This window comes from Mus musculus, chromosome 12 (genome assembly GCF_000001635.26).
Source record: "Mus musculus strain C57BL/6J chromosome 12, GRCm38.p6 C57BL/6J".
NCBI lineage: Eukaryota > Metazoa > Chordata > Mammalia > Rodentia > Muridae > Mus > Mus musculus.
Window position 1 is genome coordinate 81,920,341 of NC_000078.6, and position 18,930 is coordinate 81,939,270.

The 18,930-nt window shown below is 40.1% G+C and overlaps 1 protein-coding gene across 9 annotated transcripts in view; it reads left to right on the forward strand.

Moving 5' to 3' along the window:
- The window catches only part of Pcnx (pecanex homolog), a 141,012-nt gene that overhangs the window by 60,428 nt on the left and 61,654 nt on the right, over nucleotides 1-18,930 (forward strand). For 3 of the 9 annotated variants that reach the window (XM_006516090.3, NM_018814.3, XM_030246823.1), the window contains 2 exons: nucleotides 7,902-8,034; nucleotides 13,191-13,375. The exons of 2 other annotated variants lie outside the window; for them this stretch is intronic. In XM_006516090.3, coding sequence (XP_006516153.1) covers nucleotides 7,902-8,034; nucleotides 13,191-13,375 — 318 coding nt within the window. Of the gene's footprint in view, nucleotides 1-7,901; nucleotides 8,035-13,190; nucleotides 13,376-18,930 lie in introns of those variants that run through there. 4 more of the 9 variants (XM_006516089.3, XM_006516091.3, XM_006516095.3 and 1 more) reach the window with 3 other exon arrangements.

Consider the following 18,930-nt stretch of genomic DNA (forward strand, 5'->3'; position numbering starts at 1 on the left):
CCTCAAAAGAATTCCAGACTCATCAGCACTATTTCAAAGGTCATAGTGTGGAAATGTTCTTTCTGTTATTGGCAAGGTTCTGACAAAAATCAACTTATAGTGTGAATGTAAAGAAATTATTTTTAGTGCTGAAGGAGCTATCAAAGTAGTCTTCTAACCTATATGTTAGAAATGAATTGCATCTGAAGTAGTTGTTACCACTTGGTAGCTGTGTAGTAACTAAATTCCTAGGAGTTTTTGACCTGGATTTCATTCTGTATTTTCTGACAGATCTGAAAGACTGTAAAGGCTTCTCAGAGATACTGTGTCCTGTGTTTCTGTGTATGGTATCAAGGAATCCATTAGGTTTTAAAAGATAGCTTAATTCTTTAAGTTAGCCAAATACATTTTGAGACTGAACATGCTAAGGTCTGTGTCCTAAGTATTGTGAAATAAATATTATTGCCAAACTGTGAGTGTTGTGTCTGTGTAGGCCATGCTGTGGTGAGTCTGTCTGCGCACATTTGTGTCACGTCCTAACACAGCAGATGTGGCTTTTCCTCTTTTGTTTTGTTTGGTTTTATTTGGTGGTTTTACAAAGTACATGGGGAGTGGTATTTGCATCTTCTTACAGTTCTATGACTATATAAGTCCTCATACTTCCAGATTATAGATTTATTTTTCATATCTTTAAAATGTCCATTAAATATTAATAATAAGACAATGAATTAATTTTTTTTTAATCTTAGCTCAGTTGAAGAAATTCACTAGTATGTAGGAAGTTGAAAATACTTTTTGTTAAAGGAGGGACCTGCTAGGTTTTCTTTTATTTGTTTTTATTGTGCTTACACTGAAAATCAGAATGAAACAAAATTACTTAGATATATTGGAGATTTATGTTGTTTCTGTTGCACCTAAATACAAAGGTTTGCTGTGGTTTGGTTGAACTTCCAGAAAACTGGAAGTAGCAGGAAGGAATTTAAACACTGATTTAAATGGGCAGAATTTCAGTATGTATTGCCGTGAGCATCATTTGTTATAGTCTGTTCTGGCAGGTTAAGAGTGATGTGTCTGGGTTGTCCATTCTGTCCTGTATATCGTCCTCCAGAAACATGACAGCACATATCACTGCTACCACACCATATAAACACATTTCTCACACACACACACACACACTCACACACACACACACTCACACTCACAGACAACTTTCCTGGACATAATTGTGAGTAAATTTTAATTCTAGTGGATTTGGAGGTATTGATGAGTTCGTCAAATACTTACTCTATTGTTACGGTGAATGGTGTTAGTGGGTAATGGGTAAAATTTTGAAAGTGTACTTGAATGTTTATATTATAAAATGGCATATAATAGAGGTGATGTAGCTAAGAACTCGCATGCCTATGGGCTCCACTGTAGCTGTTGCCCTCAGAGATCCACTTGTCTCCATTAGGCCTCTGTGCTGCCATTTGAGGATGTGGTGATAGCAGTATCTCTGTTAGTGAAAGATGAAGGGAGTTTAAAACACGATGCTTAGAAAGTGCCTAGCATGTGTCTAATAGTAGTGCTGTTATCAGGAAGCAGGCCAGTTTGCTAGGCTACAGGTATATGTCCTGCCCTGTTTAATCCTGCTAGTTCAGTGACGTGAAGTTAAATGCAAGGATGTAGGTATATGTTGAAATAAATTAGAGATGTGAAACTTGACAGTAGTGAAAACACAAGCGCTACCCGAATGAGTCTTCAGTCTCTCACTCAATACTAACAGAATAATGTTTTTAGTAGCTTATCTATTAATGTAGGTTTTGCCTTTTTGGCAAGGATGTGTCACCTAACTTACTTTATGGGATGTAGTCATACATAACAGGAGTTTGCTCGCTGTCACCTTTGACTGTGTGTGTCAGGCACACACTCTGCCATAGCGCTGCCTCACCTGCTTGCTCCCGTGGACTCTGAGACCTCCCACTCCCAATCAAGTTCTTTGTGCAAAGTCAAGTCTTACTAATAATAGACTGCAATTTTAAGTTCATACTAAGGTATTTTTTTATTGGCATCTTGCTTTGTACTTAATTTTTATAAGTATAAGGTACATCTCTAGTTTATTACTAATATTTTAAAAATAAAAAATATACATACATAATAAAAAATGTCCTATTTTCTAACTTGTCTTATTCCAAATAAAGATGGTCTTCTTTTGGGCCCCTAAATGTATCTCCTCCATGATGCAATACTATGCTTATAGTATGGTTTCTGTATTAGTTGTCAGATTATAAAGAATAGCTGAAGGAGAGCGATTTGCATTTGTTCATTGTGATTTCTGCAGTATTCTGCATTTCTGGGTTTTTAGATTTATTTGCCTTATGATTTTATGTGTCTGGGTGTTTTGCTATGTATGCACACCATGTGGATGCAGTGCCCACAGAGGTCACAAGAGGATGTGAACCAGTCTGTGGGTGCTGGGAATTGAGCCCCAGTTCTCTGCAAGAGCAGCCAGTGCTCTGAGCTGCCTGGCTGTCCTTCCCACTTTTAGTTGTCCACATTACTTAACCTTCATTTCTCTGAGAGAAGTATTTTAAAAGAATTTTTAAGTCCTGCATTTTATTTTATGTGTATGAATGTAGAGTAATCCCTGGAGCTGGGTTCTCAGAACTGAACTCTGGTCCCCTGCAGCCAGCACTCTTCCCCGCTGGCCGCCCCTCCAGCCCCATCAGGGAGTTTCTGGGCAGCGTTTATCTATCCAGTTAGGTTTGCTGAGATTATGGAAAGTAGCAGGATCTCTGTGGGTCTGCATTGTTCTTGGCTGATACATAGAGGAAGAAAAGGGAAGCTGTTTAGATAAAGTGAGTTTCCATGCCTAGACCAAAATACTGTTTTGTTTTTAGAATTCATAATGTTTTAGAATTTCTTTTTTTTCTTTTAGAATTACTTTCAGAGTATTCCTGCAAGATAATTTTATTGCTCATTTCTTTATATGGTAGTTTTGTCCTTAAGTAAAAGGAGTTTGACCTTAAACTATCTTAGTATATTCTTGAATGTTTGTAAATGTCTCAGTTTCTTATGGTATATAAAGACTTGCTTTGGACTTTAGTCACTGTTCTTAAAGCATATTGTTGCCTTTGTTTGAGGCGTTTTTATCTTCAGTGTTTCCCTTAGATATATTCATTTTTTTCTAGAATGAAGTGAACAGCTTCCTTGAGTAGTTTCTAATCATCTCAATGCTTTTGCTTTTTAAGCACCAAGAGGCCAGCTACAACAGAACTACTAGAAGTAACTATGTTTTTTGCAAGGAGAACAGGGGCGGGGACAAGAACCCCCTTAGTCCAAGCCAGTTTCAAACTTGCTATGCACTCGACAATAACCTTAAACTTCTGACCCTTCTGCTCCCATTTCTTTTTTTTTTTTTTTTTTTTTTTTTTTTTTTATTTATTTATTATATGTAAGTACATTGTAGCTGTCTTCAGACACTCCAGAAGAGGGAGTCAGATCTCCCTACGGATGGTTGTGAGCCACCATGTGGTTGCTGGGATTTGAACTCTGGACCTTCGGAAGAGCAGTCGGGTGCTCTTACCCACTGAGCCATCTCACCAGCCCCATATGTAAGTACACTGTAGCTGTCTTCAGACACTCCAGAAGAGGGAGTCAGATCTCATTATGGATGGTTGTGAGCCACCATGTGGTTGCTGGGATTTGAACTCAGGACCTTTGGAAGAGCAGTCAGTGCTCTTACCCGCTGAGCCATCTCACCAGCTGCTCCCATTTCTTGACTGGTTTATGTGGTACTGGGGATCAGACTTGGGGCTTCATGTGTGCTGGGCACCACCTGTCAACGGAGCTGAATTATAGCCTGTGCCTACTCTGAGCAGTCCAGGAGCTGCATGAGTTCCTTTGTGACAGCTTCTTCACCTGTTACACTCAGAACTTCCAGCCTTGGAGATTTTTTTTTTTCTTTTTGGATACCTTTTGCTTTCTACTCCTTCATAATCTTCTATTTGGATCGTTTCTTGTTGCCATCTATAAAGCCAGCTGATAATGTGTTAGTTCACTGGTATAAATATAAATTGCTGTACCAATCAGTTCCATATCAAATGTGTAGATTTTTCTATAACTCTCTGATATAAATTAGAAACAATCCTTAGGTCGATTTTACATTTCTTGAATGGATCTCCATTATTAAAAGCTGTTACAATAGGATGAGTCTTCAAATATCTTATTATTATGGATTGTATTTATAATAAACCTCATCAAGAGACTACATCATTTTAATGAAAATATCGCCCAACCATGGTAGCATATACTTGTTAACTCTGTGCTTTGGAGGTGGAGACAGTAGGAATATGAGTTGGAGGCCAGCCTCTGCTTCCTGAGATATGTATCAAACAAACAAGGGGGGGGTACATGGGGACAAAATTGAAATATAAAAGTGGAATTGTCTGAGATTATCATAAATTGATCTTCTAAAGACATTTTAATGCAAATAAGTCATTAGAAGTCGAGACTTGTGATAAAACATACTTAAAATCTATCCCTAAATATTGTGTGTATATTTATAGTCTTTTAATTACTAGAATGCTTCTGAATTTTTCTCCTTTACCCATATACACATATAAATTAGTTCTGTCTAGAATGCAAAGTTTTTCACTGTTTATATTTCATAGACTTAAGATTTGAGCTGTTTACTTATTTATTTGCTAGAAGATATTTAGTTTTATGCAATGCAAAGGATTTTGTAACATTTTCTCCCTCCCATCTGGTGTCCTAATTTTAAAAAGAAGAAGAATTTTTTTTTCCCAAGGCCTAGGATTTGATTCCCCAGAGGCTTCCTCCTGTTATTTTTAAAATGTTCTTTCTCTTGTAAACTTGAATGCTTTAGAAATGGCTGGGGGACAATGTATTAGGTAAAGGGCTTGCTGCAAAAACACAAGGACCTAAGTTCAGATCCTCCATGCCCATGTGAGAGCCAAATGTGGTGCTGTGCAGGGATGTGGTGACTGCTGGGCCCGGAGTCTTCTGGCTGCCAGGTCAGCCAAGCCAGGGAGCTCCCTGTTCATTAAGAGATCTTGTCTCAAAAAGCAAGGTAGAGGAAGCACTTAGCATTGGCCTCTTACCTTTTGCCTTTTGCCTCTAAGAACGCATGCTTGGTCAAGTGCGCTTGATCCATAGGTGAGCAAACACACACACACACACACACACACATAGTGCTTCACTTATCTTTAATCTACCTTAAATGTGGTTAAAATGTATGTGACCCTGTGCTTAGAAGACTCTGCTTTAACTTTTAAAGATGCCTTGAACCCCCTTTGGCTCCCATACAATTACCCACTTAGGACTCGGTTTTAAACCCAGGTGTTCTATAGAAGCAGCACGTTCCTCAGACGGCCTGGTTTAGTTATATTTACTATGACCATAAATTAGAGCGTGTTGGCTTTAAGTGAATGTTGTAGTTACGGCAGTTGTTACAGAGAACATTCTGGAAATTCCTGTAACAATAGTTGAAAGTATATATAGTGAGTGTAGTTCAGCAGATGCCTAACCTCTCATCTTGATATGATCTCAGGGAGAGGTAGGAGCAATGGCTCAGAGAGGTTAAGAGCACACAGTACTCCTGCAGAGGACCAGGGTGTTCTCAGCACCTCTGTATTCCAGCTCCGGGGGATTGGAAACTGACTTCTGGCCCCTATGCATACCTATACCAGTATACACATTCCAACACAGACATACGCATGTACATGTAATTAAAAGGAAATAAGTAATTAACATTTATAGATTAGAATATGAATGTATAAAATTAAAGATGTCTACTTATGTATATGAGAGGCTTGCCTGAATATGTGTGCTGTGTGTTTGTGTGTGTGTGTGTGTGTGTGTGTGTGTGTGTGTGTGTGTGTGTGTGTGCCTGCCTGCAGAAGCCAGATGAAGTCTTCAGTTCCCTGAAACTGGAGCTAGAGACATTGTTGAGTCACTGTAGTGGTTCTGGGAATCAAACCCAGGTGCTCTGGAACAATAGCAATGTTCTTGGACCCATCTCCAACTCAGCCAACAGATTTTTTTTTTTTTAACTAAAAATGGGCACTCATTATCTTTTTGTTTGAATGGTGTTTTCTTTTGTTCTGTTGTGTTGTGTTTCTTGTCCTTTGCGTTTTAGCTCTTCTGTAAGAGTGATACCTCTTAAGTCTTCATAGAAACAGATTAATAAAGAAGAGCACTTCTCTTTCCCTGTTTTCTGTAGTCATGATCACACGCTGCTTTCCCAGAGTGAGCTCATTAGTGTCGTCTGGGTTTAATTTTCTGTTTATTTGCAACAGAACAGAGAATGCTTGAAGGTTCTGTGCTGATGTTGATTCAACCAGTAAAATTGATTATAATAGTTTGTTGTAAGTAATGGTTGGTTAAAAAAAATAGGACATAGTTTAACTGTAGAGTAGAAATTTTAATATAGTAGTTTACAGGGTAGCTCTTGAATTGTGTCCCCAGCTGGTGACTGTCCCTGTAAGCTGTGCAGGTGCCACCTCACTGGATGCCTGCCTTCCTTCCCCACCTGGTTTGTTCTTACCTGGCCACTGCCCTGCAGCGTGCTTCTCTGATGATGTTGGTGGTCAGAATGTGCGCCGCAGATCTGTGTGGGACTGCTCTGGGTCGGAGTCGGCCAGCAGTGGTCAGCACTCGCACCATGTTAGTCCTGAGTGCTCAGATGTGGCTCAGGAATGAATAGCTGAATTTTTGGTTTCCATTAATATAAGATGAAATAGCCACTCCTGACTGGTTAGTGCCTACTGTATTAGCACAGGCTAGATTCAGCAGCTCCATAGTTTTCATTGGACATTCTGATTTTCACATACATACAACAACCTTTCACACTTAAAGTCCTGTTTATGTCTGGAAAAAGCGTTTTTGTGTGAACTTTTTATGTAGTTTTTATGTAGCACGAGCATATCCTTTCTTAAAATGCAGAGATTCCCAGGGCACCTAGATAGCTGGGCAGGGTCAGGGGTTCTCTGTTCAGATGTGGGAGCCCTTCCCGTCCGTCTCTGCCTTCTGGTGTTGAGTAGAGTTGAACCATGGCCTTAGAGTTTGTACATAAAGTTTTGATAAAGCCCTTTGCAGTTAAGATAGATTTATGTTACCATGAATACTTGACCAACTGGTTCTGCCGACCTGCAGTCAGTGTCAGAGTTACAGTTTGGGGTGCTGTGGGAGGCAGTTCACTACCCTCACTCCTTGGCATCTACAATGAATAGTCTGAAGACAGATCGTCAAACAGATTTTACCTTCACGGTGATACAACGCTGGTACCGTTCAGTAGAAACCTCCTTTGAGTTTTGGGGTTTGCACTTTTCCTGGGTGAGTGAGAGGCAGTAGACTGCTGTTTCAGTCTCAAGCCACAGCAGCCTCAGGTCACAGCTCCTAGGCAGCCTTGAGGGGCACTCAAGCCCTCAGTGGTGTGCCGTGCTGAGCTGAGTGCTCTGGGTAGTAAGTGTACTTCAACCCTTGCTGCTTTCAGTTAATGATGGTAATGAGACTTGGGCCCCGTCCAAGTCTGGGAGCATCCGTGTGTTCGTTGGTGCTGCTTACCAGTCTTACAAGACAAGAAACAAGTGCTCCGTGATGCCTGGGAAACTTAAAGGGGAAGTGGAGATATGCCAAAAATAATGAGGCTTTTAGAAAACCTCTAAAGCAGCAGCCATCTCAGCAAAGGAAGTTGAGGATGAAGAAATGTTGGTGAGGTTTGGTAATAGATCTAAAATGTTATTTTCCAAAAAAACCTAACTTTGAAGGAAGGGCACGTACTCTGCATATATGCCCTAATGTGACAGAAGGCGGAGTGTTTCTTCTCCCTCGAGGGTGGGCAGTTCAGAAAGAGACAGGCTCGGCTGCTAATTTCATCTCTGACCTAGGCTCCTGTTTGACCTAAGTCTGTCTTGATACAGCAGCACAGGCCAGCGAGGAGGCAGTGGCCTTTCGCCGTGAACGCAGCACATTTAGGCGCCAGGCAGTACGGCGCCGGCACAATGCAGGGAGTAACCCTACCCCTCCTACCTTGCTCATCGGATCGCCCCTAAGGTATGGCATTTTACAATTCCACCGAGTTCAGCATGCATGCGGTGAACCTTCTAACCTGTTCTTTCTGACCCAGGAAAGCTTTTGAAGAGACTTGCTTCTCTCTCTCTCTCTCTCTCTCTCTCTCTCTCTCTCTCTCTTCTGTATATCTTCATCTCTCTTAGGTTTCTCGTGCATGTGCCCGTGAGCTTCTGCGTCAGCATGCCTTATGTCGTACTGTCTAAACAAAGCTGGCAGGCTGACTTTGCCCAGTGTTTAAATTGCAAGAGCACATTAGCAACAACAGAAGTGAAAACATACCTGTTAAGTTAGATTGATTATGTTTCCTACTCTAAAATAATTACATTTGTGCAATGTCTTTACAATGTTAAATATGAACAATTACAGGACAAGTGGTGGCCTTATTGAGAAGTAGAAATCTGACCCCACTGTATGAAGTCAGATTGAGTATTCCATGTCACTAGAAGAGTATATTTTATTTATTTATACTGTAAATTTTGAACCAAGTATGGTCAGATATATACCTGTTTATATGTAAAGATGTGTTGAATTTCTTAACCTCTGTGATGTACTTAAAACATTTTTATTTTCCAATACCTCAACTTGGAGAACATCCTTTTACGATCTTGGAGATAATCTCTCGTTGAGTTTTTAAGGATTTAGAGTCCATGTCTTGACTTAGAAATATGAAGCCCTTCTCAAAAGGCTTGTGCTTTACTTCAAAGGGACAAACATGAATGTCACCTGATCTGTCACGCATGCTTATGCAGTCTGCACAGCACGCGGTGTGTGAGTTGTTTCCATGCCCGTTCTAACGCGAACGTGCCAACCGCCTAAGGAAGACTAGCTTCTCTTGAGTGCTTAGTAGGTTGGAGACACAGACATCCCCCTCCTGTTCTCAAACTTGATTTTCAGAATAGCAAAATCCTAGTTTTAAAATTTTTTATTTTGTATTCGCCTCTGATTAAAACGTTTTGTTTCCTTTGTTGTTGAGCTTTACATTATACTCAGGAATTTCATCTTCATTTTCTAGCTTCTTAAATAATACACAACTTCATAAAACATATTTGTATATTGAGATAATATTTAAAACATAGATGTGGGAATGTAACCAATTTAAAGATACGTTTGTTGTAGAAACTTTTGTGAGCCCTCCACTCCTGTGTCCTCTCCCTCCTTTCCTGCCTGCAGGGCTTTCTTCCTGCTGGTGAATGTGGCACACAGTGTGTGTGTCTCCTGCTTGGGTTTGGTTCTAACCTCCTTTTGCCCCTTGCATAATACTGGCTGCAGACAGCTCCTTTGCCTTCCTGCTTTCTCTGTTTCCTTTTTATAAACATTTTTAGCCTGGTTGATTTTAAATTTTTATCCTTTGCCATGAATATGTCTGCTGAGTCTCACTTGCCCAACAAATGTGGAAGGGCAGGTTTCTTTCTCTGCCTGGTGGAGTGCTAGAGTCTCCTTCCATCTCCAGCCAGTCACATAGATTTTCCTACCTCTCTAGAGTTTTGATGGTTGAAAATTTACTTCTAAGGGCTTACATTTGGCTGCTTGAAAGTCACCTTCCAGTGCTCAACATGCAGGTTTTGTTGAGACCCCAGAGTATTTCCAGTACAAAATTGCATGTGTCTATATAGATGAGCCTTATTATGAGTGAGATAAAAATAAAATGTAGCTGTAAAGAGTTAGGAGAAAGAAATACCAACTTAGTAGATTACCTTTGCAATTGGAAAATTTCTCAGGTAAAGTAAATTGCCATTACTTTTCAGTGTGAACTACTGAATAATAATGTTATCCTTAACTAAATAGAGAATAGAATGGCTATTTAAACTTTGGGAAAACATTTTCTCAAAAATGAGTAGAACAGGCATGACAATGCCTTCACTACAAATGCTCTATAGATACCAGTGCAGTCTTCTAAAATAGTTCCCCATATCCATGGGTAGGGTGGCAGTGTCTGCAAGTCCACACAACATCTTGAAACCATGGCTGAGACAGAACTGTGTATGTGTAGTACATCCCCCCCCCCCCGCCCCATCCTCCTCCCCGATTTGATTCATTCTTATGGTGCATGTATAGCAAAATAGGGCAATCATAAACTATATTAAAGCGCTAAAAAGTATGATTGTTTATTTCTGAATTTTTCAACTTAATGTTTTCAGATTGATGTTGACTGTAGGTAAAAAGGATCAAAGAAAGCAAAACTTCAGAAAAAGAGACCATAATAGGTTATTGTAAACATTGGTAACTTAACTGCCCCAAAAGGCATGTGATAAAATATACATGTATGAGAATTAGGATTAAATGAGCAACTTTCTTACAAAGAGAGTTTGGATGCTTATTTAAATCTTATTATAATAAGCTCCTTAAGAATTATTTAAAAATTTTTAATTAAGTTAGCTTTGTAGGTAGGTTATACAGGCCCTAGTTAATTCTTCTTAGTGACTAGAGCTAAAGTAAAGACAAATATTTAAAATTCCTTATAATATAAAGAGTTTGATATTTATTACCCGAAGTCATAGTTTTTGAGTCCTTGGTAGATTGGGATAGAAGGAAATCATCTTACTTTGGTAAAGAGCAAGTGATTTTAGGTATCTTTACCTTCTTAAAGTATGAGATGAAAAGGTCTGTAATAAAATGAGGTCACAGTCATTTTTGAGAACATGTGGTTAGAAATCTATGAGGTCATTTTGTGTTCAGATGAATTCATCATTTTTTTTATATATATACTCAGGACATTTTTTTCCTCTGGAACCTGTATATTCTTTGGCATACTGGAATAATACTCTTAGGACTTACATTTTAGTTGGAGAGATACTAAGGTAACTGACAATGTGAGGTAGAATTGCCAGGCACCATTTTGGTGTATAGAGGAGGAGATGGCCAAGACCAGCTGTATGTCTGTCATTTAAATTGGGAATGTTTGTCAGTGTGCTTACTTTCCAGCCCATAATGACAGACTTAGATTTCCTTTTACTGTGTGATAAAATATTTACTACTCTGAAAAGAAAGAAAGAAAGAAAGGAAGGAAGGAAGGAAGGAAGAAAGAAAGAGAGAAAGGAAAGAAAGAAAGGAAAGGAAAAAGGAAAGAAGAAAGAAAAATTATATTCACACCATACTCATGCCTGTTAAACTAGTTAGTATCCCCTTTGGGGATGTGATTATTGGCCATTTGTGCTAAAAAGCCAGCTTTTCCTGTTGCTGATGAAGGTTTTGAAAGCAGGAAGTAAGGAGTATAATGTTTATTACTGTCTTTAGGTCTTTAAGACTCCATAGCTAGAGTAATAGATTTTGACTAATTTCCTTCATTTATTTGGGAGTTGACTTCCATGCACTGCTTAATATTTTGAAAACATTGAGTATATTTGGATAGACATTGTGCATTGGTAGTTTGATGACTAGGATATTCTCTCTCAGATCTGTTCACATTAAAATATGATCTTTCTTATGACTTTAAGTGAAAAAAAACTGATAGAAAATTTTTGAGTACAAATTTTCTGGTTGAGTTCATTTTGATGAGGCTCATGGATAAGTTTAGATTGCTTCTGATGAAGAGGGACACATCAGTCATATATGGAAAATAAAAGCTATTTAATTAACAAGATCGTCTTTTTTTCTTCTTTAAATTTGTAGTGCTGGAGGTGCCCCCGTGGCTTAACACGTCGGCAAAGGCTCTGCCACTGAGCTGCGTTACCAGGCTCTTGTGACCCTCCCTTGACTAGTAGCTGCTGGGAAAATACTCGAAGGAAACTGCTAAGTGGCTAATGCCAGTGTGAACAAGAACCAGAACGCGCAGGCTCGCTTCTTAGAACGTGCGCTTGACAGTGGCTGAGTCAGACCTTCAGAGTACATGCTAATGTCTGCCTGTCGTGGCAGGATTAATGTTCTGTAACGCATGCTGTCCTCCTGTATGGCAAGCAGCCAGTATTAGCAACTGACCACTTTGGTGGCTCCTACCTGTAATTGAAATACAGTTGGCACGAGTGATATCAGAGTAGTTGCTGCAGCCACAGCTTAGCCTGCACATCACTGTCAGTCAGCAGTGTCTAGGCTTTGATTGCAGTGGATTCAAGGGTCAGAGTCTTAGTAGAAAATAATATCATAGAAATGGTAAGCTAAGCAAGGCCACCCTGGGCAGCGTTCTTCTTTTTCTAGTGCCTGGTTATGTTAGTGACAGTGTCTGGAACTGCTCGGAGTACAGTCACATTCACAGAGTGAAACATCGCTGGGGCATCGTGTGTACAATGCTGTATGACAGTTAAAACATTTCAGGAATTACATCAGCTTAAATTAGGGTAAAGCTTATATAAATAATGTTAATGAAATTTATAGTATCTTAAGTATAAAAGAAAATGAGTAAATAATATAGGAAAATTAGTTTTATAAATGATAAAAAGAAATTTATATTAACAAATACTAATTTTTAAACTTTATAAAACTATTAGAATATCTTTGGGAAATTAAGGTTTCCCAGTTGTTAAGATTTTCTAAAATAATGGATTGCTTTTAATGAGATTACAATATGGGCTGGAAAAGAATGTAACAGTGATGAGAACATGTTTTTTATGTATGTTTTGTATGTAACACATGTAGCCTTATTTCAGAATATAGAAACTATTATAAATAGTACTTTATAAAGTCGTGTTTCACTCAGTTGAGTCATGTTTTTTGGTTCTTTTGCAGTAGATTGTGTTATTTTTTTTTTTGTATTTTGGTTGCATTTGATAGAGATTCTTTGTTTTTCGCGTGTGTAGGAACTGTTTTATTGTGTATCTGAATCTGAGATCTTAGAACATTAGAGGGAAAGCAGCAAATTATTACAAGGTAAAATTTACCTGTCGGAGCCCAGCACCGAGCCACCTCACTTGAGCACACTCCGGACTCCTTGCTCTCTTCTTCACTCTAGAATCTAGTCGGGTTGAGCTGGAAGAAAGTTGCAGATTGGCAGTTAACCTCCCTATTGAGTACACACTGCTTTCCTCTATGAGTCGGATGGGTAAGGACGAGAGCAAGTGTAAACTGTGACTGTACGAAGCTCCATGGCGGCTCCTGGGCGATTTGAAAGTGTCATTTTGAAATCTGTGATCTGTATTGCTTTCACTCTAGCTGTTGTTTTCTCTTTTCTTCCCTGTAATGTCTCCCCACTCCATGTTCTCTCCTAGCCTTCAAGATGGTCAGCAAGGCCAGCAGTCCACAGCCCAGGTCAAGGTCCAGTCCCGCCCCCCATCCCAGGCTGCAGTGCTCAGTGCTAGTGCCTCCTTGCTGGTGAGAAAAGGGAGTGTCCACTTAGAAGCCTCACATGACCATGCATCTGCCGTAGGCGGTAGCAGTTTGCACGATGAACTTGGTATGCAGGCCTGATGTAATCTCTGTGGTTGGAAACTTGTAATTGACAGTCAGTGGGTAAGAGTGATTGCGGTCCTTTCCTGAGATGGCTTTCTATTGGAGCTATGCATCAGGCACTGTTTATTGGGTTTGTTTGCCGAGTTTAAGAGAATGACTTACTTTTTCTTTCTGTATTTCTCTTTCTTTTCATTGTACTTTTTATTTTGAGCATATCTACTACTAATAGGCAGCTAATGTGCTAATAACTGTTCCTTATAACTAATATTCTCTTATAATAATTTGGATGTTTCTATTATTCCCAGAAATACCATGTGGAAAAATACGAATTTTAGGTGGTTTTTGAGACAACCTTAATTTTTAAAAATTATTTGAATATGTGATACACAGGAAAGCTCTCTAATACGTTTATTGCTCTGAAGTATCCTGCATTTTGCAGTATGTCCATCTCTTGTCATAGGATTTATTATAATCCTAAGTGTAATGTCCTCAGGACAGCATGGCTCTTCTTGTGACTGATAACTATAAAATATTTCATTATCTATTAAGATATCTGTAAATATACTCATAAATTATGTAAGTTAATTTTTGGAAATGCAGCATATTTTAAATTCTCAGTTGTAGCAAATTTACCCTAAGACATACTTTGTGCATTAGCATATTATGCTACTTCAGAACCTATTTCTTTATGCAGAGGTGTGTGTGTGTGTGTGTGTGTGTGTGTACATGCATGTGCGCTAGTGTACTCACCCACCATGTGCATATGTACATATCTGTAGAAGCCAGAGGAAGATACTAGGTGGCTTACTTTTCAAGGCAGAGTCTCCCACTGAACTGCTGCTGATGTGCCATAATGGACGGCCAGGGAATTCCAGGGACCCAGGTTCCCTCCTCAGCTCGGTGTTGTCTGTGTGGACCCAACCTGGCTTTTCTCTTGGGCACTGAGGATCCAGAGCCCAGTCCTCAGCCTGGTCAGTGAAGCTCTGACTGAAGCCAGGCTCCCAGCCCATGCGCTCAGGTTCCTGTTTCTCTGTGTGACCCAAGTTTCCGGTGCTCACATTCACAGTGGTTTAAGTTAATAAAGAAAGTCTTGTTCTTAAGTAAGACTCACTTGAAAGCCTTTATTCATTCTGATCTTATCGAGCCCTATTACATGGGATTTTCTTTATAAAGGTGACTATCCAGTTCATGTGTCAGTTGGAGGACTATATGGCAATAAGGAGTCAAAATTAGGTTTACTAAAACTTGATATGCTATTTACTCATTGACTTCCTTTCCATTTTGCAAAACTTGGGACCATGGAGTGGTGTTAACAGATAGGTAAGCGTGAACTGCAGAACTTCAGAAACTGCAGAATGACCATGTGAGAGAGTTAGGGCATTGCCATGTGTAGCAGGCAGTTCCTAACTGCAATGAGAAGACAGTACAACACTGTAAGTGCAGAAGTTTTTCCTTCTGAGTTTGTAATCTGAGAGGTAGGAAGTCTCCTAAGGAAGATATTTGAGTAAAAATAAAGTAGAATTCAATTCTACTGAGAGTAAATGCTCTCAAGTGACTCTTAGTTAACAGCGAAATTTTCTTTTATTAGATTGATTTAAACCACTGTGAATGTGAGCCCAGGCAACCTGGGTCATATGGAGAAGTAGGAATCCAAGGGAATCAATGGCTGGAACCATTGATTCAGTCGGTGCAGTGCGGTGCAGTGCGGTGCAGTGCGGTGCAGTGCGGTGCACAGTCAAGCTGGGGACTTGGCTTTGGATCCTCAGTGACCAAGAAAAAAGCCAGCCAAGGTTTGCACAGACAACCTCAGAGCTCCACATATATCCTTCCTTCCTTATTGCTTTCAGTTGGCAGGTTTTAGATGCAGATCCATTATGTTATAGTATGATTCCAATCACCATATAACCCTAAGATTCCTGGTAACAAAGGGTTTGTAAATCTGCAAGCATAATGTACTAATCACATAGAATTGCCCGTTAGCTCTATGACAGTGGATTGGCTAGAGTAGAGAGATTCATTTTGTGCGCACACACACACACTAAAAGTGTTAACAAAGAGAAAAGGTAAAATAGTCCCTAAAAATGACCTATTTATAAAGGTTTGCTTTTTTTTTTTCAGATTTTCAGATTTAGTTAGTTTTATTGAAAAGGTTTTCACATGTGATTTTTACATGCAATAATATGTGCTTATGTACAATATACTTATAAAAGACATGCATGTATACATAAATATAAACATATCCATATATTCATACAAATTTACTTAGCATGCATAGTTGTTAATAATTTTAGAAACTGAATCATAAGCAATATAACTTAAAGGAGAAATTTGGGACATTGCCTTTCTTATGGAATTCATTCTGTACACGGTTAGTAAAATGCTTTAAGGGTTCAGATGATGGCATTGTGGCTGGATACACTGTGAATGTAGCATCATTTTTAAGCATGTGTCTGTGTGGCTCCATGTGTAGGTGTGTGCACATCAGTGCGAGTGAGCGTTGAGGCCAGAGCTGTTGTTGGTCTTCCAAGCTTTGCCTCTTCCAAGCTGTGTGACCCTGGTGACCTTGGGCGGGTTGTTTCCTCTCCCTGTGCATCAGTTCCCTCATTTATCAGAGGAGGCAACACTAATGCCACCTCCCAGGCTTAGTGCAAGGATTGTGTGTATTAAATGTGCCATTGCTTGGCATTATTGTGTTTGCTAGATAAATGGCCATTGTTAATACTGGTTAATAAAATAACACTAGGTTATAATTCATTTAATCTGTTCAATAAGCTCATTAAGATGTCTCCTCATGCTTCCTATTGTAATAAACACTTTGCTGGAGTCTCTTTCCATGAGCCTGTGTGCACAGCAGTGGTTAATTCTTCAGGATTAGAATTGGAGTAGAGATCAGTCAGGGACAGTGAGCAGCCCTGTCGCTTTGTTGCTCTTAATTACTCTAGTAAGGAGAGCTCAAATGTTGTTTATGTTTTATCTGCCAGTCTGGGGACAAGAAACTCATCTAACCTTTTTTTATTTCCTAAATAGAATTTAGAAGTTAGCATTGTTACCATAGAAACGCTGCAGAATATTATTTTACAGAGTTTTGGGTACCTAAATTGCTCCAGGAATTTTACAGAAGATCCAAGGGCTGTCTCTTACAAACATGTTGTAAAGAAGCCATTAATGTGCAGGACCAAGTGCTCTACTCTCTAATGTTAAACATGCTTAAGACTAAAGTTGAGTAGTGCTTTGGTAAAATATAAGTTGGATTCTTGGGAGGCACCCCAAAATCAGTGCCTAAAATGATGGTATTTCCATGTTTTTCTAAGGGCGGCGTGGGAGCCATTTCCTGCAGATAGCCTGGCTCTTGAGTTTTCCACGGTCTTCCTGGGCTTGTTGAGATTTCCCAGAAGACAGGGAAAGAGGGAGAATCCAAGTCAGAGGCATTTCAGTCTCAATGTTTCCACTGGTGACTTGGAAATATGTACCTTTCGCTTTGTTCTGCCTCCCTTCCAGTGGCCTGAACATGGTCTGCGTACGTCTGTCTGCGCTGCAGGAGGGTAGCTAGGCCCTGGAGCTAGATGACACGTCCCAGTAGACGGAAGGACACTGGTCCACTAGAAAAGAAGAGTGGCTAAGTGGGGATAGAGGTCAGGGATATGGGAGACAGCAAAGTGTGGGGTGCGATGGTCACCACAAACCAAATATATTTTTAAGAAGAAATATTAATGTCAAATCTGAAGCTTGTTCATGATTCTTAGAATTGGAAATTAAAAACAAACTTGAGAATTTCTTTCATCTGTTGACAGTGTAGTGTCCATGGCAGAGCTTGGAGAAGTGGATGACTAAACAGGAAGTCATTTTTGTAGGGCAGGGTAGTGTCACAGACCAAATGTCTGAGTATTCGTATCTCCAGATTTTATACACGTGAGTTTTAATGCACCTATTCCCTTAACACTGTTCATAATTGTGAAAGGACCTTCGAAGTGCCCGTTACAAGAGAACCACTTAACGGCTAATAGCTCACACAATCCGAGTCATAAATCAGAAGAGTTGATAGCGTAGAGGCTAGTGAGATGTCTTTGCCATTATGAGCACTGGCTGCTCTTCCAGAGAACTCAGGTTCAATTCCCAAAACCCACTGGTGGCTCTCAAGTACCTATAACTTCCAATTCCAGGGAATGCAATGCCTCTCCTGGCTTCCTAGGGCACGAGGCATACATGCACACATGTGAGCAAAGCGCCCATACACATAAAATGTTTTAAAGAAGCTGATAATTCAGAACTCAGTCAGTTTATATTGGTGGGTGTGGGTGGGTAGTTGCATTTGCATGTAGAGGCACAAGGTCAACATAGGATTCTATCATTTTCCACTGTAGTTTTGAGATAGACTCTCTCCTACTGAACCTGGAGGTCATGGTTTGGCTAGACTGACTGACCAGAAAGTCCCTGCTTGCACCTCATCCTCCTGTCTCTACTTCTCCCTGGGATCACAGGTACATACCACCATGTCCCAGTTTTACATCGGTGCTGTGGATCTGACCTCAGGTCTACATGCTTGTTCAGCAAGCACTCTATATGCTGGACTGTGCCTGGCCCATAAGCACTCTATATGCTGGACTATGCCTGGCCCATAAGCACTCTATATACTGGACTGTGCCTGGCCCATAAGCACTCTATATACTGGACTGTGCCTGGCCCATAAGCACTCTATATGCTGGACTGTGCCTGGCCCATAAGCACTCTATATGCTGGACTGTGCCTGGCCCATAAGCACTCTATATGCTGGACTGTGCCTGGCCCATAAGCACTCTATATACTGGACTGTGCCTAGCCCATAAGCACTCTATATACTGGACTGTGCCTGGCCCGTAAATCTGTTCTGTCAATGAGAAGCTGGTTAGGAAAGGCACAGTTTCAGAACAATACGTGTGAGGAGACTGATCTGTGTGTCTTGGGCCAAAATGTATGTCAAATCTGTTTGAAGGAACAGAAGTTGCTCTCGGCACTGAGTATCTTAGGGGTGTTGGCAACAGCCCTCACGCTTCGTACTCTGACTCTTCTAAGAGGTTTTTAAAAAATGAAATAACAGAAAAGCAAACCCCTGTGTCATTCCCCTGGGTAGGATCCTGTGGGAGTTTCACTTCCACACTCATCCATCCACTGAGACTCACCTGCAGTCTCAGTGTTATGAATATATTATATAGACACAGTAAACTTCATCCATTTAGCATATACAATCAGTTCAGTGAGTTTTATCAGATGGTGTTCTGCAGGTGAGAGAGAACTAGAGCATTTCTGTCCCCTTCAGAAGACTCCCATGTGTGACCCAGTGCAGTTCTTGCCTCTTCTGTCCATGGGAATTTACCTCTCTACGTTCTTCTGACACGCCCTCCCCTTTATAAAGACATCTTATTTTACTGTTGATAATTGAGAAGTTGCAAATGCATTTCCAGTGTGAACACAGAACTTTCTTGTGCTGTGAAAAATGGTTTTGAGGAACTGTGACATCGCCAGGATCTTAAACATCAAAGGCCCTTGGTGAAGCGTTACATTAGGTAGCGTGGAATATAAAAT